At 42.4% G+C, this 23,663-nt stretch overlaps 1 protein-coding gene across 2 annotated transcripts in view; it reads left to right on the forward strand.

The window, feature by feature from the left end:
• Nucleotides 1–10,274, forward strand: part of LOC109428719 (WD repeat domain phosphoinositide-interacting protein 2) — a 109,976-nt gene extending 99,702 nt beyond the window's left edge. Inside the window, exons 4-5 of one of the 2 annotated variants that reach the window (XM_019704547.3) lie at nucleotides 8,511–8,636; nucleotides 8,930–10,274. In XM_019704547.3, coding sequence (XP_019560092.2) covers nucleotides 8,511–8,636; nucleotides 8,930–9,045 — 242 coding nt within the window. In that variant the 3' untranslated portion in view covers nucleotides 9,046–10,274. The remainder of the gene's footprint in view (nucleotides 1–8,510; nucleotides 8,637–8,929) is intronic. The other variant, XM_019704555.3, reaches the window with a different exon arrangement.
• Nucleotides 10,275–23,663: the final 13,389 nt, after the last annotated feature.

Here is a 23,663-nt window from a genome sequence, read left to right on the forward strand (position 1 = left end):
GCATTCTAATGGCTCCTTTCTTTGTTCCTTAAATACAAATAATGTTGTAAATTAAGCAAAAAATCAATGATTAATATTTACCTGGCCAACTTTTCAGCATAACCTCGTGGTACATCTTGAAAAAGTAAAAAAAAAACAACAACAAAGTTCACGGGCGAAACTAGTTCATTCCTACTTATTTGAGTTATGTGTGCGACTTTATAGATTTTTGTTATAAGGAATAACACATGAAATTACATTAGCCCCGCGAACAAAATTTATGTGTGGCATTTATAAATGGCAGAATGAACTCTCTCTGCCAAGTATATGTTATCACACATAAATAAAATCATTACTTTTTTTGTAGTGTACTTGATTGCTTCGATCTTCAACACCCCCTCTCAATCAGTCGATCCCTTCGTCAGTTTCCGATGTTTTGGCTGGACCACTTGCTTCGACTGTCGTGGTTCGATATCAGGCGGGTGCATTTCCAACTTCCAAACGCCGTTCGAATTCGTCATCATCCATGGTGCTTCATTAGGTCGCCCAGTAATCGTATCGAATGGTATTGACGCATCTCGGGGACGATACGCAGTAGACGTTCGGTCGGTGCAAACGGCTTAACTGCAATGCTTTTTAACTGCAAGTCCGGTAAGTGCAACAAATTTGCAGTTATCGCACCGCTATCCGTCAAAACGGTGCGCCAAGTTAGCCCAAATGAACAATCGAATGAATTTTTCGTTCATTTAATGTCAATAAGCCATTTCTGCATTAACATGTCTAAAGGGTCTAACTCGTTTTGTAAACAAACATTGTTTCTGTCGCTGTAGGGCTCATCTCGATCCACCCACGCATTTGGGGGCCGTTATCAGAAAGATCTAACTTTGCTCTTTCTGATAACGGCCCCCAGATGCGTGGGTGGATCGAGATGAGCCCTACAGCGACAGAAACAATGTTTGTTTACAAAACGAGTTAGACCCTTTAGACATGTTAATGCAGATTTTACGAGACGTTTCAGAACAGCTGATCGCAGAAGCGGCGTCAACTGACAGAATTCCACGCACGTTTGTTTTGCTGGAATATCGTGTAATTTTTGAAAAGGTACTTGTTCGATAAATTGGAGATATGAGAAATTTGAGCCAAAATAGGCTCAAAGGCTGTCGTAAAAGCAATACAAAACTCAATAATTAATCAGGTATTTTTTTCGTTGCGATTCACTCGTTAACTTGCGAAAAAAAATTAAATAAAAATTTCTAATTATGGTTTTAGCCAGTTTCAAAAACTACGCTTGACTTGCGCGCAGTCATTAACCATCATCAACCGGATGATGATTGAAAACGTAAATATCAGAGCGCGTAATCCTGTCGTTTGACTAGCCTCATAAAATAGACTATTGATGGGTTGTTGACAGCTATCTGACGTTGCAGTTATCGAATTTTGTTCGCTAACTGAAACTAGTAATCCTACATTATAGAGATCTGCGGAGGCGGCCATTGTGAGCCAATCGTGCAGAGAGAACTGTCAAAGTGTGAGCCAAATGAACATGCTTATCGTTCGTAGGAAGGCGTCGTTTGAATGGTATTGCAATCGGAACTAAATAAATTAAAATTATTTATTTTTAATATCGAAAAATTGGCGGCCGAGTTGGCGGCATATATGTTAAGTAAAAAGATAAAAATTTATTGATACTGCTTTCAAAAGCTCATGCTTATGACGACACTTTTGTTGCTGCACTTGTCGAAAAAACTTCCATTGCTGCTTCTTGCTTCACTTCTGCCGATATGATTAGCGTAACACTTTTGCAATAAATTTCGGATTTCTTCGATTACTCCGCTATTTCAACAAAATTTTGAAAAAAAAATCTACCATAATTAGAAAATGTAAACAAAACAACTTGAACCACAACGAAGTCACGCACAAAGTTTGAACATCTAGCTTCGTAGCAAGTGTTGGCAGCTGTTGTAAACAAAACAAACAGCGTTGCCGAATCGACGTATGTAACTTCCGCTCATCTCTATGTAGAGGATTTCTAACTGAAACGTAAACATGCAGTTATCGAACGTCTACTGTACTGTGATCCTGAACGTCTCGCCATAGGGCACTGCATGAAATTCGCGCCTTCTTTTTCACTCTTACAGAAATTTTGTAAACAATAAGGCCAAGAAACGTCAAAATCCCATACAAAATCAAAACAATGCAGTGCCCTATAGTGGTTTCGCAGCGCGGTGTCACGAACACTAATGCAAATCTACTGGTTGAAAATATTTCCATTGATTTTGCTGGGAACAGCTGATCTTTGTTTACTATTTTCAACCAGTAACTCAAGTGGTGTTCGTGTAATGCAGCGTGTACGTACACGCAACACTACTAAAAGCAGAAACCACTATAGTACTGTTTGCACCGGTCAGTACGTGCTTGATTCGTGGTATTTCCGAATGTCGATCTACAGGGAATGTATATGCAGTAAAAGAGTCCTCATTCAAAGTATGTCGTAACTTACCAGAAAACATGCGCTCCCATTTGCTGTACCTCACGGTCGCCATATCGAGATATTGACCATGTTCAAGTTGCAAAGGGAGCGCTTCCGGAATGTCTTGAGCATCGTCTAAAACTTCTCCATCGTCACACAAGCTTTCTTGATCGTCGCTGTCCTCATCTGGCCTCTCCCTCTCTTGCTCAAGTCTTCCGGTTGCAGGTTGATTCGTCTTTTCCGAAGGTCCTTCAACGCCTCGAGAGCTTGATCACACAAATTTGCAGCTGCCTGTTCCTGGTAGATATCCAGCTGGTAGGAATTGCCTCTCACCGGACACACACCAATGGTATCGCCGTCGTATTTCATCTCAGCTACCAATGCCCCGAAAGGAACGTTCACTCCAGCTTCGGTCATCTTCTTTTCGGAAAGCAGATTCGCTCTTACATCAGGTACATACAGAACGTCGTCTATGAAGCACTCAACTCCTTGGCTATTGATTCCCACGATTTGTCCTTTGTGCCACAACAATGTTGACTGGATGCTTTAGTTTCTTCAAGCGATTGAATTACTTCTGCCAATTCACTAGATGATTGCTAGCACCGGAGTCCAACTTGAAGGTAATTTTTCTTCGACTACAGCTCTCCTTGGACTCCCCGCTCATGACTCCCCCCCCCCCCCCCCCCCCCTGATCGACGAATCTTCCGCCATCTTGAGCTTCGTGAGTTGCTTTCGTATGAGCGTTTGCGACGAAACCGACATCTTGGCGTAGACACCTTCCAACGTCGTCCAGATGTCCATGGCCGTTTCCTTCTCCCGGATAAAATCCAACAAACCATCATGAATGAAGGAAATGATCAGGTTCACGCCTTCCCGTCCATCTCTTGAAACTTTGCTAATTCGGCTGCAACGGTTGGCCTTCCTATCCGCGTCCAGCAATCCGGCCGACTTCAGCATTTTCTCGACTCTAAACTTCCAGTTGTCGAATCCAGCTTCGGTGAACTGGAGGATTCCGTGCACCAGTCCTCTACGTGTGTCGCTCATAACCTCTTGAAGGTAGAAACTAACGCAGTGGTTGAACTAAGAACAACTTATATTTAGGTCTTCACAGGACGGAGGTTGAACAGAGAATAAAAGAAAATTTTCACTGCTTGTTACTGACAGAGTTATGCAGCTAGCGCGAAGGACGTCTTATCTGGAAGGATTAACAACTGGGAATGAAAATTTTATTTATTCAACATAATAAGATTACTATGTACATTTCGCTACGCCTATGTTGCTATGATGGCACGTTATTGACCACGTTGCTTCTCACACTCGTCCTCAACATTGGCCAATCGTATTCCAATTGCTTCTCTAAGTTGCTTTAGTTTGACTGCTCCCAAAGGCTTTGTTAACAGATCTGCTTCCATCTTGTCCGTCGGGCAATATTGGATGGTAACAACTCCATTCTTCACAAGGTCCTTCACATAGCAGTACTTCGAGCATTAGCGGAGCCAGCATTTTCTTTTTTCTTACTCACTCTCCTAAACATACACGAGAAAGAAACAGATGGAAGAGGGGGCAACTTGCCTCCTCTTTCATCTCGCTCTTTTTCCTGCATGTTTAGGAGAGTGAGTAAGAAAAAAGAAAAAGCTGGCTCCGCTGATGACTTCGAGTCTATATGATTGGATTTCCGTGTAGTTCTATCTGCAACAGTGAGAGCTATGCAGCTCTGATTATCCTCGTTAACGGGTACAGGTAGCCTCAACGGTTCGTTTAGGTCATCCAGCAGCTTGCGCATCCATTGAAGTTCTTGAAGACATTCAGCTAGTGCGATGTATTCTGCCTCGGTACTTGATAACAATACACCAGTTTGCTTGCTGCATCTCCAGTTGACCAGACCACCACAAAACTTAAAAATGTACCAGGTATTCGATTTCCGGTCGCCGTCGCCAGCCCAGTCTACATCCACGTAGCATTCCACCTCGTTTGAGGCTCGTCCACCCAGGTACAAACAGTGGTTCACTGTGCCTTTGAGATACCGCAGGATTCTAGTGTTCGGCCTAGTGTTGACGGCGATATACAGCAAACATCCAATCAAGTTCTGGAACTGCTCTGGATTCTGCAGTGCTTCCTCCTCCTTTTGTTGTAGAAAGCCGGTCATCCTCGGGATTTTTGATGTCTTGGCATCCGTCATCCGAAAATGCGAGAGATTTTGTTCAATGTAGGTTGATTGATTCAGTGCATATCTTCCAGCTTCCATCCTGATCTGTATACCAAGGAAGAAATGAAGATCTCCTAATTCCGTAATTTTGAATTCTTCCAGGCAGCACTGATGCTGCCATCAAAGCACGGTACTCGGACTCCGTTTGGACAACAATAACAATATCATCGTGTAACATCAGTCGCCTTCGTTCTGCGAATATGCTGCTGTATTGACAGCCTCCGCCAAAAACTTCCTTGGTAGTCCAGCGTCCAACAGCATGCAAAGTCCCATCTTATTCAGGCTTCTGTTCTTTCTTTCGGCCACGCCGTTCTGCTGTGACGCGTAGCCGGCCGTATACTCCGCCTTGATGCCGAAGCATTTGCGGATTCTCTGACTCGTAAACTCGCCTCCTCTTTCCGATCGAATGATTTTCGGCTTCTTTCCAAATTGGTTTTCTGTAAAACGTATATACTCACGAATTCTGTCTTCAACTTCTGATTTCTCCTTCAAAAAATACACCATCGTGTTACGGCTGTGATCGTCTATCATGGTTAGGTAGTATCTACATCCGCCTGGAGTTATCGTCATCGGGCCGCTAACATCACTATGAACGATGTCCAGCCAGAATCTCCTTTGAAGTCTTCACAGCCACCAATGGAAACGCCGGTCGTGTCATCTTTCCCTCAATGCAACATTCACACGTCACCTGTATTCCGCAATTCTTCACTTGCATTCCGGACGCCAAGTGCTTCCGTTCGATCTCACTTAGGACATCTGGATCTCTGTGGCCGAGTCTGCGATGCCACAAGTGCTGGCAATCCTTGTTATGTTGACGATTTTTCACCATCAAGGAACGAGAGTCCTCTTCTGTGTTCAGCCGATACAATCCACTTACTCGATCTGCTGTTGCGATTTCAGTTCCATTGAAAAACATACTGCTGAGCTGTTGTCATCAAATATGGTTCGAACACCTTTCTTTGCAAGCTTTGTCACATATATTAAATTTCCTTCCAGCTCAGGGGCGTAGATTACTTCTGTTAACGTGATATTGACTTCTTCACCGTTTCTGTCGACGCATCCCACAATCCTTCTTCCGGTGACCTTGCATTCCACAGAAGTAACAGGTTACTGCTTTCTGCTGCCTATCTCTGGCTACGATCTTAAAAACCTGTTCGTTCAGTTCTCCCTGTTGATTGGACTGCTTCTTTGCTTCGTCAACGAGCTTCACCTTCACCATTTCTAGCGTGAGTTCTTCTTTATTGCAAACTTCTAAGGCCGTCGTCAAGGGGTTGAACGAGTCTGGTAGTCCACGAAGAATGAGGGCAACCTTCATGCATTCTTGCATCTGGAATCCGAAGTTCTCCAGCCTGGCGTAGTTCTTCATAATCTCCGCAAGATATGCTTCCATGCTTTCTCCAACGCGGTAGTTCTGGTTTCTGCTTCAAGAGAGTCACCTTTTGTCCTAGCGAAGCCTTGTTATAATGCTCCTTCAACGCTACCCGTGTCGATTTCGCCGTCGTTTTGTCCTGAATGATGCAGTACTGGCTCTCCTCCAGAGTTAGCTGTATTGTAGCCAATGCCTACTCGACTCCATTCATCCAAACTTCGGTTGGGCATGGTACACAAATTACGTAACTCTAAAACCGGTCATTTCAGACCCCCTCCCTTCCCCTTGTGACGCTTTTTATATGAAAATATATATTTTTTTGTATGGATCGTAACGACTGATAGTTGGTATTGTTGAGCCGCGGGATTCTTCCCCACTCCATTACTGCTTCGCTTCTTGATTCTCACTTCCAATAAATCGTTCCGAATTCAATTCGCCTAGTCGTTCTTCTCTGGGCCCATAACCTGACAGAGTTATGCGGCTAGCGCGAATAGAAACACGTCTTATCTCGAAGGATTAACAACTGGGAATGAAAATTTTATTGATTCAACATAATAAGGTTACTATGTACACATCGCTACGCCTATGTTGCTATGATGGCACGTTATTGGCTTTGGTGCTTCTCACAGATTCTAGGGTAACACTCGTTGTTGACACTCGTCAACAACCAGGTTACTAGGGTAGTATATTGATCGGGTAACTAGTATAGCGTACGGGATACTTGATTACTTCAATCTTCAACAGCAAGCGGTTGGGGAGTTGCGAAACGAAGTTTGAGAAGATGCTCTGGTACACCTTTAAAACTCCTGCAACGCTCCAGAAACCCATTAAAACCCCTGTAACGCCTCAACCTGTTTCAACACACATAAACACATATAAAACCCATCGAAATCCACTTGATCGCCCTGAAACCCCTGCAATATCTTTGGAATGCCACTGAACTTCCCTGGAACACCTCTGAAACCCCTTGAAAATCCCTGAAACCCTTTATAACGCCATTGAAACTCCTTTAAAACCCCTAGAACACCCCTTGATTCTCGTGGAACACCCTTTAAACTTTCTGAAAAACTTCTGAAACCCCAGGAACGCCTCTGAAATACCCTGGCAAATTTCTTACTTATCTTACCGGTCAGACTAAAGCCTTTGCTCTACAGCTACTAAGGCCTACGTACAGCTGCGACTAATTCGTCTACTGTACGTAGGAGTCGTCTCCATTCGACTCAGTCCACGCCTGTGCGTCTCCAGTTCCGCGAAGGTCCACAAATCGTCCTCCACTTGATCGACCCACGTCTTCTTGTACCGGTTGGATGACTCTCGAGAACCATTTTCATCGGGTAGCTATCCGACATTCCTGATAACTTAACTCGTCCACCGTAGCCTCCCGATTTTTGCGGTGTGGACGATAATTGGTTCTCTCTGCAGTTGATGAAGCTCGTAGTTCTTTCACCTTCTCCAAGTCCAAGTTTTCCATCTGCACACCGCCGTAGATGATACGCAACACCTTCCGTTCGAAAACTCCAAAGGCGCGTCGGACCTCTGCACGACCTCTGAACATCCTGCACGAAAGACCATCATTGACCAGACATTGCCGTAACTCTCTGCGAGATTCGAAGGGACTCGAGAGTGTCCCTGATACTCGAACTACACATATCACTCGATCCATCGTCGCTTTGATCAATCGTATCAGTTTATCCGGGAATCCGTATTCGTGCATATTCTGCCATAGCTGATCTCAATCGATTGTGTCGTACGCCAATTTTCAATCGATGAATAAGTGATGTGCGGGCACGTTGTATTCACGGCATTTCTGCAACACCTGGCAGATGGCGAACATCTAGTCCGTTGTAGCGAGTTCACCCATGAATCCAGCCTGAAATTACCACACAAACTCTCTTGCAATCGGTGATAGACGGCGGCATAAAATTTGAGAGAGTATCTTGTAGGCAGCGCTCAGTAGTGTGATCGCGTGGTAGTTCCCGCAATCCAACTGGTTGCCATTTTTGTAGATGGGACACACGATACCTTCCATCCATTCCTCCGGTAATACTTCTTCATCCCAAATCTCTCAGTCTAGTGCTCTCACCAGTGCTTCTCCATCGTATCTCAGAAGCTCGCTTGGTATTTGGTCTGCTCCAGCGGCTTTGTTGTTTTCAACCGGCCAATCTCTTCCTCAATCTCTTGAAGAGACCGGAAATCTTTCGTCCTGCGCTGGTACTCCTAGATCTGTTACCACGACATCTTCGGTGCTTACAACATCGCCATTAAGGTATACCCCTGAAACCCATCGAAAATCCCAGGAACCTTCTGTAACGCCACCTAACGTCCTGCAATACCCTAGAAACACTTTGAAAACTCTCTGAACGATTCTAAATTCCTGGAGAACCCCTCTGACGCTTCTGAAACCCCTTGGAAACCCTTGAAACACCTCTGAAATTCCCTGTAACATCCTACTGTATTTCCCAAACAATTCTCCGTTTCTCTTGCAGAAGTGGACATCGGCGGCAACGAGAACGACACATCCGTCCTGAACGTATCGATGACCAACTCGATGATGCCGGCGCCTGGCACCTACGCCGGAGTCCTCAAGGGACGTCCCGGAGACCGAATGTCAGGTGAGTTCTTCCCACACCCACAGAGCATAGCTGATGAACACTAACCAACCATACTCCCATAACTCTTCATTTTCATCTCATGAAACATTAACCATGATCTCCGAGTATTGTTGCACTTTATGAGGCTATGTTTTTTTTTGTAATATCGTATATCTTTGCCAATGGAACTAATCGTAGCCTCTCGTTGTCTTTGTCCTCTTGGTTTTCTTTAACATCTGGGTCTTCGTCCATCGTCCGATCCGATCCGTCGTTTCGTATCGTTGCTATACCATCGCCTATTGGTCCTATTCCAGCAGATTCGGACCGTTGCCGGGACCTGCGGGAAGCCGTTGAGTACCCGATCAAGAGCACCATCCCGCTGTACGACGAGATGCAGTTCCCGCCGGTCACCCCGATCACCGTCGAATGACTAGCCAGCGATGCGATCCGGACGCCCAAGATCAGTTCCGTTGGTGGTAGTGGCGGCTGCAAGAAGCGTCACGCCAAGTAAGTTCCGAGGCCACACGATACGGGATCTCGAGGAGTTCACAGACCCTACTACTACTGCTACGCATATACAAACTACACGAGAAGACACGGACACACGAGTACGGAACAAACCTACCGCAACCAACCAACAGCTTCGTGTTTCGGATATTTTTCTTTTTCTTTTTTTTTTTTCGTTTCTAGATGTACAGTTCTCTGAAGATGTGTATCTCTCTGTTATTGCTTTTATAATTCTTTGAAGATCGTCTGAGCTATTTTTATTTCGTCTGTTAAGGTAATGTGTTTATAGTTTAGCATCTGTAAGTGTCTACTTTTTTCTCTGACTATTTTCTATCTCCGATAAGCATAAGAATTCTATTGGCATTTGCGTATTGTGACTTGCCTGCGCTTCTTAGCAGTCATCTGTTGCCCAGGTAACCGAGAGCCGGCATGTTGCCTCCCGTCTGACACTGGCAATGCGAAGACGGAAGTAGTTCTTGGGTTACTAGGATGGTGTATTCAAAAAGAGTGAATAAAATGTGAAAAATAGTCAAAAACAAAAAAAATCTCATGTCTTTGTTGCTAAAACTACAAAACAGGTCGTAGCGTAAAAAAAACAAGCAATAGTATTGACGGCAAGTCAGATAAATTTAATTTAGAGTGTAAAAGCCATCATGCCCCCTCTTTCATGCAAGTTTCATCAATTTCTCTAATAAAATTTCATCGAAGCGTTTTGTGTCCGTTACTGGACATCATTACAAAGCCAATCATTTTTATCCTTATTTCATCGGAATGGCAGATAAGCGAAATGTGTTACGTGAAAACCAAGCAAGCAAACGCTTTCAGCTAACTGCCATACAAAAAAAAACGATAAGTGTACCCTCTACTACTAGTAGTAAATTGTCTGAAAACCCTGAAAAAATGATACCAAAAACAGTATAAAACGTCGTGTAAAAATCTACAAAAAATACTCAAGTGTTAAGATAATTTTAAGTTTTCCACAAAAAAAAAAATGAAAATAAACATGTGAAAAGTATACAGAGAGATGATGAAACAAAATATATTTTCTTATTTATTATTTTAGAGCAAGTTGTAAATATCATTTTCTTTCGTGTTTCCTAGTTATTTTCACCGCAAAGAGCACAAGTCTTTTGATTTAGAGGAAGAACAAACGGCTCTACCCCATTTGGCATAATGCCATTTGGCATAACGCCGTTTGGCATAATGCCATTTGGCATAAAAGCCATTTGGCATAATGGCCTTTTGGCATAATGGCCATTTGGCATAACAAATATTATGCACATTCTTACCAAGAAGGCTGTTCTTTGTGTTATGCCAAACGGCATTATGCCAAATAGCCATTATGCCAAATGACCATTATGCCAAATGGCATTATGCCAAACGGCGTTATGCCAAATGGCATTATGCCAAATGGGGTAGAGCCGAACAAACAAACACTTGAGAGAAAAATCGAGTCTAAAAAACTGTTATAATATTGAAAAAAGTACCTAAAACCAATCCCGCTGACAGAAGGATACACGGATACGAACGCGATTTTGGGGGAAACACAATGAGAAAGTCAAATAAAAATATTAATGGAAAATCATACCACGAAAACTTAGCAGAAATTAACTTCTTTTATCCAACATAAGCAAGCGAAATCATGAAACAAAATAGTAGATCAATTGAAATAGAAACGATAAAACTGAAGATATGCAGTTGGCGAGAGGATGATTATAGAAGCGTCAATTTGAATAGTATCGGTTGAACGTGTACAAATCTGACACTTCGCACCGATACTAAGGTTGTACCTTTTGCCGCTAGAGGCGCCCCTTTCGCCCATCAAACAAAATGCGATCATCCTCTTGCCACTGGAGTATCTTCGGAGTCATCACAAACGTAGTAGAAAAAAAAGCCGATCATGTTGTTCTCTCTTTCTTAAATCTGCCATGCAATTCAAAATACCAATTAGAGGAAATGCTTCAGCAACTGCAACACACGAGCCGTGACCACAATTTCTGGAAAATCCCGTACATAATTTTGCTTCTGGAATCGATCTCGGTAAACTGATTAACCGATGCATCGGTAAATGTTACCACTATTCGGTAAAATTTAAAAACTGCCTGAATTCGGCCATGCTTCAACGATTTTACATCAAAACCCGATAAATTCACAGTTTTAAAACTCTAGGAAATCTATTTACCGAGATCGGCCAAAAAAAGCAGCAAATAAGTGTATAACTTCAAATTAACGACAAACAGTTTGTAATGTGAATCAGACACGACGCTGGCTGCTATCAGTCCCGATCAATGGAAAGCAAGTAAACAATCCCGAATTTAACCGAGCAGATATGCAAACAAGTACATAGCAAAATCCCTTCATCGGTCGATGTTATCTCGTTTTTGGGTTGATGGTGTGTGCATTACGGATACGGATTGGAACATCACATCCCCTCCCAGTAGAGCGAGAGCAGTCTCCTAACTGTTCAATAGTTCTAGTTCGGATGATTCGACAATATTCGTCAACCTTTCGATCGACGTTGAAGATCATTATTTGAAAAGGACGTCCACCTCGGGTGTGGGAGAGGGAAATGCAGACAAATTATTGCCTAGATCTATAAAATTCATTAATATGACGACGATGACAACCATACATTAACACAGAAAATTATGGAACCCGTTTCAACGTGTAGCAAATAAAAACAAATATGTATTTTTCAAGAGTTTCCGTAAGAAGAACTAAAGAAGAACAAAACCTATCGATTGAAACAAAATGGAGATAAAAAAATAAAAATTCGTATACCTGATGACCAGCAAACAGAAAAAAAACGTAAAATATGTTTGGTTGCGTTTTCTTCATTGTGATCCGAAATTGTCTGATACTTCCATTATTCTTCATTACACCAACAAAGGTAGCCATGAAAATGTTTGACACTTCTCAGGTCATTTCGACAGACCACTCACATGCACGAAAAAGACGGATCATATACACCCGATTCTTTTTTTGCACGGGTCGTTATTTTGTTATAACTCAGTCAATTTTGAACCGATTCTCATGAAATTTTGTGCACCGATAGTACTAATCGTTCCTAGGGTAAGAAATCAAACTTTGAACTAGTCAAATTGTAATCTTAATTTGAACCATTTCAAAATTCATTAAAACGACGTACTTTTCAGGCAAATATTGTCCCGAAAAAGATGTTAAACAGCTTTCCGTAATATAACCTGATAACATGGACTTTAAAAGCATTGAAAAAGCGTTTTTGTCATGGAAAACAGGCAATTGAAAAATCATTGTGATTTCACCCATTTCCCCCAAGAGAAAGCACATTTTCGGTACACTCGTACAGCTCATGCATTGTATCACACGCAATATGTGAACACGTCAAATGAAAGCTTATTTAATCTAAATTTGAACTAGTAAACGGGGGTGAGCTTCTAGTGTTGGCCTGTAGATTGCGCTAGTGGTTGCTTTGTTTACTCTTGGGGGATGAAAAATTCCAAATTTAATTTCCAAATTCCTCAAGAATTTCGAACATTCTGAGTTGAGATTCCACTGCCTAATGAAAAATAGGTATGAGAATTAGCAGATTCATGTGATTTTTCATTGTTTAGCATGGAATTGGCTGTTTTGTGAGTTGCTCGAGCTGCTGCCGCCAGTAGTTCAAATTAAGATTAACATTGGTTCAAATTATGATTACGATGGTTCAAATTAAGATTAAAATCATTGTTGATGAAAAATCAAATATTTCAATGAAATTCGGTGCAAATGCAAACTTTTTACCATTTAACAGAAAGCTTATACCTGTGGCTTTCATGTACATACGATTTCGCCGTAGTAAATTATTTCCATGTGGGAGAAAAAATCACTTAAAATTTGCACTGCTTCAGAAAGCCGCAATTTGGTTCAAATTTTGATTACCTACCCTACATGTTTACAAAATTTCATGAAAATCGGTTGAAAATTGACTGAGTTATAGCACAAACAAGACCCGTGCAAAAAAAGAATCGGGTGTGTATTCTACTTTATCGATCTTGTTGCCGTCCTTCTCATGTTACATCTGTCAAAATGACCTGATAGTTGTCAGTCATTTTGAGGTTAGGTTCGATGGTGTAATAAAAAATTCTTCGTTTTATTGTGTACACCCGATTATTTTTTTTGCACGGGTCGATTTTTTGCATGACTCTGACAATTTTTAAGCGATTCGCATAAAAATGTGTATACAGAGAGAAACCACCAGTATTATCCGTGTACGAAAAACGAAGTCAATCTAATCTAATCTAATCTCACACTAACGCAGCCATTACTTGAATGCATCCTGGAAAATGAAGACTTTTCAAGTCTATCATTTTTCTTGTCTAACGGCCAGGCCAACTGCGCAGCATGTACCGCAGAGAAGATTTCAAGGGATAGAAAGATTTCAACATAGTCAATATTTGAAAACATTCTACACCTTGAAATCGAGGGGAAAGATGCAAGCGTGGACCTCCCGTACCAAACGCTTCCAGATAACGATATAGATATTTAAACATGTTCGCATGTATTAATATGGTGATGTATACGGTGATTTGCTAAAAATATTGATTAGTACGCCAGGAATGATGGTAAGATTCTTCACTGAAAAGAGAATAAAGGATTAAGTAATATATACTGAATAAAGCATAAGTGATACGCTCGTTACAGTTACTATTTTTCAAAACATGGTCTTATTATACAATAAAATTACCTGAATCCTCCTGATCTAATCTAATCTAATCTAAAAAAAAAAAATTACCTGAATCCTCCTGAAACAAAAAAGTTTATTAGCAGTTAAAAACAAAACATAAATTAAAACATAACCATTACAAAAATACATCAAATTTAAATCTAGTATGCTACCACTTTAGGCAAAAAATAGCAAGATTAAAATTTGATGCAATGTGGTAGATCTTACACCGTAACGCACCGTTCTAAGGTGATCTACCCACGTTACGGGAAGTGTACGAAAAACGAAGTCAATAGATTTAAAATTGACGGAGTTATGGCAAAAAAAAAACACCCGTACAAAAAAAAAAAAAAGAATCGTGTGCAAATAAATGAAGGATTGCCTCGCCTCCATTCAATTGTGCTCATTCTGCGAATGGAGTGACGTGAGAAAAGTCGGAGTCGTATATCGAGATGAGGAATCCACTCTCGAATGAAGTGACTCGCCGTGTAAATCAAATGGAGAGTCACCTCATTCGAGTCGAGATTTCTCACCTCGATATACGACTCCGACTTTTCTCACGTCACTCCATTCGCAGAATGAGCACAAATGATCCATCTTTACTTCTCCTACTAGAAATTCTTCTTCTAGGGATAGGCAACTTTTTTTCTTTCACATCTCTAACTGCATCTAAAATTCTCAAATTTTGACTGCTTGTCAATTTTTTATTCGATGCGGTTTACCGGTTCCGGAGATATGACAGTTAAAACATTAGTTTGTCTAAAAAAAAGGCGTTTTACAAGAACGGTTCTAACTTCGCGAAAGATCAAGCAATCGAGCCCAAATTTGTACCAGTTATGCACATATATGTGCTCATTCTGCGAATGGAGTGACGTGAGAAAAGTCGGAGTCGTATATCGAGATGAGAAATACCGTCTCGAATGAAGTGACTCGCCGTGTAAATCAAATGGAGAGTCACCTCATTCGAGTCGAGATTTCTCACCTCGATATACGACTCCGACTTTTCTCACGTCACTCCATTCGCAGAATGAGCACAATACTTACTTGATATATGATGGGCTACAACTCGTAGCGGTGAGTCTACGTCGAATGAAGCATTCGCCTCCACTGGTCTCGGTCCTTGGCCGAGAGTCCTTAGGTCCTCCTCAATTGCAAAAAGCCACGATGTGCGCGGCCTCTTCCTGGTTCTCTGCTGCATATGGTTTTAGCTTGTCGTTCCTCCGGCATACGAGCTACGTGCCCAGCCCACCGCAGCCTGCCGTGTTTTGTTCGCTTCACTATATCCATCTATTTATATACTTGGTACAATTCGTGGGTCATTCGACGCCGCCAGATGCCGTCCTCCAGTTTACCGCCGAGTATTGTTCGCAGTATTTTGCGTTCGAAAACTACAAACGCTCAACGATCAGCTTCTCTCAACATTCACGATTCATGGCCGTATAAAGTGACCGGAATAATCAGAGTCTTCTACAACGCGAGTTTTGTCTTCGTTTGCAGCCTACAGGACTTCAACTGGTTTCGCAGACCAAAAAAGGCCCGATTCGCAGCTGCAATCCATCTTTTCACCTCGCGGGTAATATCATTATCGCACGTTACTAGAGTACCAAGATAAACAAATTCGTCCACAACATAAAACTTTTCACCACCTAGCACTACTTCGTCACCACTACCACGGCCGGACCGACGTTGACCACCAGCAATCATGTACTTGGCCTTTGCGGTGTTAATCGTTAGTCCAATCCTCGCAGTCTCCCTTTTAAAAGGTATGAACGCCTCTTCCACGGCCCAACGGTCGATATCATCCGCGAAGCCCAGGAGCATATGCGACTTCGTGACAATGGTTCCGCTCCTTTGCACACCAGCTCCTTCCAGCGCTATGTTGAACAGTAAGTTCGAAAGAGCATAGCCCTGCTTCAGTCCGTCAAAGGTTACGAAAGATGACGACATTTCATCTGAATCCCTTCATTTGATTGCGTTCCATCAAGCTTCGCGCGAATCAGTCTAATCAGCTTCACCAGAAAACCATGTTCGATCATTGTCTGCCATAACTCGTTTCTCTTCACTGAATCGTACGTCGCCTTGAGATCAATAAACAGATGATGGGTCTGCAAGTTGTACTTCCGAAATTTATCGAGATTCTGCCGCAGGGTGAATATCTGATCTGTCGTTAATCGGCCCTCATGAAAACCCGCCTGGTATTCGTCGACTCCTCAATAGACCTCAGCCTGTGAAACAGAATTCCGGACACAATGTTGTACGCTGATTTGAGAAGTGCTATTCCTCTGTAATTCGCGCACTCCAGTCGATGCTCTTTTTTGTATAGAGGGCAAATTAGACCATCCAACCAACTAGCAGGCAGTTCTTCCTGTTCCTATATATTCAATATAATACGTACGTACAATGTAAGAGTTGATACAGCTCAGTACCGTGCTCGACCGAAAGTTCGTCCTTCCCAGCAGCCTTATTGTTCTTAAGCTCTCTAATGGCTGTCTTGACCTCGTCTAGCGTTGGAGGTTCCACAGCTTGTCCGTCGTCGTCGATTCAAATTATGTCTGTAGCTCTTCCATTCCCACCGTTCAACAAATCCTTTAAATGCTCTCTCCACCTGGCAGCCACCATTGTTTTGTCTGCCAGCAAGTTTCCTTCACGGTCGTTGCACATGACTGGAGAAGGCGCTGTTTTTCTCCGCACGCCATTGACAGCTTCGTAAAACCTCCGCATATCATTCTGCTCCATACTTTCACGCGCCTGAGCAATCACATTTTCCTCATGGTATTTTTTTCTTTCTGCGGTGGATTCGTTTTTCGGCTGCTCTCGCTTTCCTATATCGCTCCCTGGTCTGCCGGGTCCCAGACACCAGCATCCGGCTTCTTGCGAAATTCTTCTCATCCGTTACCCTCTGACGCTCCTCGTCGAACCACCCGTTCCTAGGTCGTCTTATTAGCGTTTTGTACATGTAGGGGTAGTCGGGGTAATTTGGCCAATGGGGCAATTTGAGCACCACTGGAAAATCACCTAAAGTCTAGTAATTTTTGGGAATTCACCTAGGAGCTCTAATACTTGCCTGATATTGGAGTGATTGAAACATTAGAACGAAGCAATTTAGTCTTATAGTAAATTAGAAAAATAAAATTTAAAATTGTTGGCCAAATTACCCCGACGAGGGTTGAACAAAAACACCTCATAAGACTTCTCTTGTTTAAATACCTTAGATAACTTTCAAATAAGTTTTTTTATGTATACTTCAAGTTGATACCATATGATTCAATATCAAGCTAAGCATATTAAGTTTGTATTGTATTAGACTATATAAATTCTTCATTTAAAATAGGGTGCTCATATTACCCCGACGGTTCAAAATCGACGCAAAAACAACACTTTTTTCAAAAATCATTTTTTGGCATTTAAACGCGATTAGACTATGATATTTTTATGCAACTAGTATAGTATTATCAGAAACATTCTGACCATACGATGTGCGAGAGATTCAACGTTGTTTTCTGCATCTTCAATCGACTTTTGCTTAAGGTGGCCAAATTACCCCGATTTACCCTACATCTTTTTAGACGCCCGTAGTAGGCACGACTTCCACTGATGATGTGCCTTCATATTTCACTGGTAGCATTGTAGTCAGCCGTCAGTAAGGATCCGAGGAAGACGAATTCTTACACCACCTCGAAGGTATCCCCGTCTATCGTCACAATACTATCAAATTGACCGGATTTTGTGAAAATCGTACCTCGGCTGTCGCATAACACCTTCCAGAGCGATGTTGAAGAGTAGGCATGAGAGTCCGTCACTTTGTCGCAGTCCCCGATGAGATTCGAATGAATTGGATAGTTCACCCGAAACCCTTACGCAGTTTTGCACACCGTCCATCGTTGCTTTAATCAGTCTAGTCAGCTTCCCATGATAGCCGTTTTCGTCCATGATTTTCCATAACTTTGTGCGGTCGATCCTGTTGTATGCCACTTTCAAGTCGATGAAAAGGTGATGGGTTGGAACCTGGTTTTCACGGCATTTCTGGAGGATTTTCCGTACGGTGAAGATCTGGTCCATTGTCGACCGGTCGTCGAACAAACCGGCTTGATCGGACAATGATCTGGGATAGCACTTTGTAGGCAGCATTCAAAATAGTGATCGCTCTGATTTTCTTACATTACAAATGGTCGCCTTTCTTGTGAATGGGGCAGATACCCAGTCAACCAGTGATCATATAAGATGTTGCATAAGATGTTAAAGTGGAGGCGATCGTACATTTTACATGCGTCTAAATGGAAGCATGCACGCATATTGCTTCCACTTTATCATCTTATGCAACATCTTATACGATTACTGGTTGTCTAGGTAACCCCTTCATTCCACTTCTCCGGTAGCTGTTCGGTTCTCCAGATCCTGATTATCAACCGGTGCAGACAGATGGCCACTTGATGAGTTAAGCTGCGATACCATCCTTATCAAGTGCTTTGTTGGTTTTGAGCTGATGAATGACAACCTTAACTTCCCTTAGCGTGGGAGTTGGCTCATTTCCGTCCTCCACTGCATTGGCGTAGTCGTTGCCTCCGTTGCCATGGGAGCCCACGGCCTACTTTCTCCACGCCGTTCAGGTGCTGATCGAAGTGCTGCTTCCCCCTTTCGATCACCTCACGTCCGTCCGTCAAGAGGCCTCCGTCTTTATCCCTGCATATTTCGGCTCGCGGCACGAAGCCGTTGCGGGATGCGTTGAGCTTCTGATAGAACTTCCGTGTTTCTTGGGAACGGCACAGCAGTTCCATTTCTTCACACTCCGCTTCTTCCAGGCGGCGCTTTTTCTCCCGAAAGAGGCGGGTCTGCTGTTTCCGCTTCTGTTTGTAACGTTCCACGTTCTGTCAAGTCCCTTGCTGCAGCATTACCGCCCTCGCTGCGTTCTTCTCCTCCAAAACCGTTCTGCACTCTTCGTCGAACCATTCGTTCCGTCGATTTCGTTCCACGTACCCGATGGTGCTCTCGGCTGCGTCGTTGATGGCTGCTTTCACTGTACTCCAGCAGTCCTCTAGAGGTGCCTCATCGAGCTCGCCCTCGTCTGGCAACGCGTCTTCGAGATTCTGCGCGTATGCTGAGGCGACATCCGGTTGCTTCAGTCGCTCTAGGTTGTACCGTGGCGGTCGCCGGTACCGTACATTGTTGATGGAGAGTTTTGGGCGCAGTTTGACCATCACCAGATAGTGGTCGGAGTCGATGTTGGCGCCACGATAGGTCCTGACGTCGATAATGTCGGAGAAGTGCCGTCCGTCAATCAGAACGTGGTCGATTTGAGATTCCGTCTGCTGTGGTGATCTCCAGGTGTAACGATAAGGGAGGCTGTGTTGGAAAAAGGTGCTACGTATGGCCATATTTTTGGAGGCGGCGAAATCAATGAGTCGTAGGCCGTTTTCGTTCGTCTGCTGGTGGGCGCTGAACTTACCAATCGTCGGTCTGAATTCCTCCTCCTGGCCTACCTGAGCGTTCAAATCACCTATGATGATCTTGACGTCGTGGCTTGGGCAGCGATCGTACTCGCGTTCGAGCTGTGCGTAAAATGCGTCCTTGTCATCATCAGTATTTCCGGAGTGTGGGCTGTGCACGTTTATTATGCTGAAGTTGAAGAATCGGCCCTTGATCCTCAACCTGCACATTCTTTCGTCGATCGGCCACCAACCGATCACGCGCCTCTGCATATCCCCCATCACGATGAAAGCTGTTCCCAGCTCGCGTGTGTTGCCGCAGCTCTGGTAGATGGTATGATTACCTCTAAACGATCGCACCATGGATCCTGTCTAACACACCTCCTGCAGCGCTACGATGCCGAACCCGCGGTCCTTCAGTAGATCGGCGGGTATGCGGGTGCTCCCAATGAAGTTGAGAGATCGGCAGTGTGACGACGAGTACCCCCCGGTGCGTGATGGTCAATAATTACCATAAGGCAGATAGGACTGTCGGAATGAATGTCAGTGTCAATAGCGAGGTGAGGTGATGACATGGCAAACCCAAGTAACCACGAAGCCGTATATAAGTGCATCAATTTTGCCATATATTGATAATTAAAATTGTGAATATAATGCTGCATTGCTTTAAACTCCTCATTGAAGCAATATTAAAGTCGAAAAGGGCCCCACTAAAATCAAATTAGTGCCACATATTGCAGCACGCTGACAGCCACTGCTAAAGTAACATAAATGCATGTGCTGTACATTTGCATTTGCACATGCTTAATACGTGCAACACGAAAAACCAAAACAAAAATCTATTTTTAGCACCGTTTCGTTATCGACGGTATGATGCCCCCCCACACATGACTGTTTTAACCATTATTTTTTTGTCGCCGGGTCGGGAGTCGAACCAGAAGTGTTGAAGACCGCTAGATGAGTTCCATCGCGCTGGCGCCTTGGATCGTTTCTGCTGCAGTGATAACAACAGAATTTTCATTAACTAAAAGGAAACTGATCTTGGATTGATTGAGACATCATTGCAGTAGAAGCCAAAACGACTGTCATATGTAATAGAATACAGTAATTTATCACATTCTGATAAATTACTGATAAATACATAATGCATTTTAGAAGATATTCAATCAATAAGAAAATTAAAAAACCCTTCGCACACTGCTCATATGCTAATTGTGATTTCCATCATTATTGGCATGTGATAGCAGCCTACAGAAAAGAGAAAAGGTCATCTACAAAATGGTTTTGCTGTCGTCGATCGGTGGCTCAAATGAGGATTAAGTTGGTCGGGAGTCGAACCAGAAATGTTGAATACTGATGGAGTTGACCGTAAAGTTGTTGAATCTTCTTGATTTGATTTGTTTACCATTAGAGTCAAGCTTTTATAATTGTATTGTTAGAGCAAACTTTGCTAGTTTGTACATTGCATTTATTCAGTTTTTGCAGTGTTCAATTATTGAATTATCTTATATCACCTTATAATCACCCTAATGTAAAGAAAAATGCAATGCATCATTACATTGATAATGCCAATCTAAAGGATATTGCATGAGAAGTGTGGAATTACTGCATTTCGCATTGCAGATGTTGATATTCAGTCTAATTCGTGCAATGATATAATGCTTGTGGTTACTTGGGTGATCTGAAACTTGCCAAATACTTTTCCGTTATGTTTGATTGCACTCCCGATAAAAGCCGTAAGGAACAAATGAGCCAAGTCGTTCGTTTTGTGGATGTTTCAGATGGCAACTGTGCAGTCAGAGAGCACTTCATTGATTTCATACAAACGAAAAAAACAGGAAAAGGATTGTCCGATGAGATTTTGAATAAGCTCCAAGCGGATAGTTTGGACTTTCAAAACTACTGTGGCCAATCATATGACAACGGTAGTAATATGTCAGGAAAGCGCAGTGGAGTCCAAGCTCGCTTGTTAGAGATTAATAAGCTCGCACTTTTCGTTCCATGTGCTGCACACAGCCTCAATCTAGTGGGATCCCACGCGGCAGGTCTCTCACCAATGATGACAACGTTTTTTGGAAACGTTCAACACGTATTCAATTACTTTAGTGGATCGACTAGTCGGTGGGAGCTTCTTATCGATAAACTTGGAGTTTCCCTCAAGGATCACAGCGACACAAGGTGGTCATCGAAAGAACGTGCAGTAAGTGCCCTGAAGAAAGCGATCATCCCGGTTTTGTTTCTTTTGAACGAGATGTCGAACAAGGAACAGTTCAACAATGATACAGCCTTTGGCGCAACAACACTAATCAAGCAAATAAATTTCAAATTTATTTGTCTTTTGCATTTGTGGGGTCGTATCTTATCTGCAGTGGACAAGGTAAACCGTTTGCTCCAGAGACACGATATAACAGTCGATTCGGCACACAAGTTTATTCAAGGACTTTCGACAACGTTGAAGGAAATGTGTGAAAATGTTTTCGAGGAAGTGATAGACACTGCAAAGGTTGCCTGCTGTGAAATGGGAATCGAGGACTACTTCCCGGATCCAAGACAGCGAAGAAAAAAACGCTTTGCGGACGAGCTTACTGATGCACCAGCTAAACAACTGACTCCCAAGGAACAATTTGCCCAGGAAGTTAACAGCGTTTTTGACAAAATGCTTGAAGAACTGAATTGCAGATATGAAACACTCGAGTAGGTTTCAAAGGATTTTTGTTTTTTTTTTTGTATGGAAATAACCTAAAATCAATGGAATGGAACGAGATAAAGAAATATGCAGCTGATTTTTCGTTGAAATACTCTTTGGACGTCGATGGAGCTGAACTTTTATATGAGCTGGAAGTGTTCAAGTCCCAAATTTCATTGCTTTTAACCCTTTCCTTCCCACGACTTTGAACGACTATATCTATGCTAATAAGCGTTTCCGAGAAAAGTGTTTGAACAAATGTTATTGTAAATTGGCTAAATTTTTCGAAATTAATGAAAAAAATTTTGATTGTAAATCAATAGGTTTTTGATTGTTTATCAATAGTTCCACTATTGAAACAAGTAGTTAGTAGTTGGATCTACCTTATGAGGTTACAATCATATTTTTAAAATTATTGCATCATATTCATCTAATTCCATTTGTCCCGAGTTCATCGAAAATCGATGGTGCTCTAGAGCAACCATGGGAAGTAGAGGGTTAAGTGATCTCGATAAGCAATTTCCTAGTGATATGTTGAAGTGTATTCAGCAGTACTCTTTGGGTGATTTGTACCCGAATATAACAACCAGCTTACGAATTTTCCTTACGTTACCGGTTACAGTTGCACCATGCGAGCGAAGTTTCAGTAAGCTTAAAATTATTAAGAACTACTTGCGATCAGGAATGAAGCAAGAGCGGCTTACCAGTCTCGCCCTTATTTCCATTGAAAGTAAAATGCTATCCAGAATTGATTTGGAGAAGATTATTACAGATTTTGCCAATGTGAAGGCACGTAGAGTTAAGTTTTAAGAAAGGGAAATAAACAGTTTTGACATGTAAAATCTACATTGTTTTCTTTAATTACAAAATCTAAGATGGTGACGGTGAGAGCGCCGATCGGGGTCTTTGCCAAGGGCGCCAGGGGACCACGCTACGGCTCTGGGTATAGTATCTACCCGTGTACAACATTTCAAGTCAATTGGTTCAAAATTGACTGAGTTATAGTGGAAAACAGACGAATATAGAAGCCACCGCCCAAGTGGCGCGATATCCTATGGTGAGTACATAAAGAGAGTTTGTGGGGTGCTGAAGGAAAAATTCAATTACTTTATTAGAAAAAATATCTGTGTAAAATCTACACGCAGAAAAATGTCGCATATTTGAAACAAATGCATTACCACTTTGATTCAAATTCAATACTGTTTTTTAAACCAAAGCAAATTAATATTTGATTCTAATACTAAATGACTTTGATTCTGAAATAAAAGTACCCTCAATGTACCAGTAGCCGCTCGTGTTCCAATAGCCGCTCACGAACGGAGAAAACAAGGTTCCCTGTAAAAATACAATCTTTTTTCCGCGGATATTTAAAATATGCGTGCCGAATTATATACGGATGAAGACAATGGTATATATTTATGCCAATAAACATCATTTTCATGGCGGTGAGCGGCTATTGGATCACGAGCGGCTACTGGTACACTGACGGTATTAGCAACAAAGTCCTTGTGCCTTTGATTTAAAAAAATAACTACTTTGAAATAAATATAGCATTTTGCACAAGTTTTTCCCTTGCCATTTTGTTTATGTTGTCATAAAGTGAAAATATAAAATACTCGCCGGACGAAATTGTAGCGGCGTCGGTGGTGTAGTGGTAAGCGTGGTTGCCTCTCACCCCAGTCGGTCTAGGTTCAATCCTAGTCGACGCCGTCGGTATTTCTGAGACAAAAATATCTGATCACGCCTTC

This window comes from Aedes albopictus, chromosome 2, assembly GCF_035046485.1.
Source record: "Aedes albopictus strain Foshan chromosome 2, AalbF5, whole genome shotgun sequence".
In the NCBI taxonomy this organism is placed as follows: domain Eukaryota; kingdom Metazoa; phylum Arthropoda; class Insecta; order Diptera; family Culicidae; genus Aedes; species Aedes albopictus.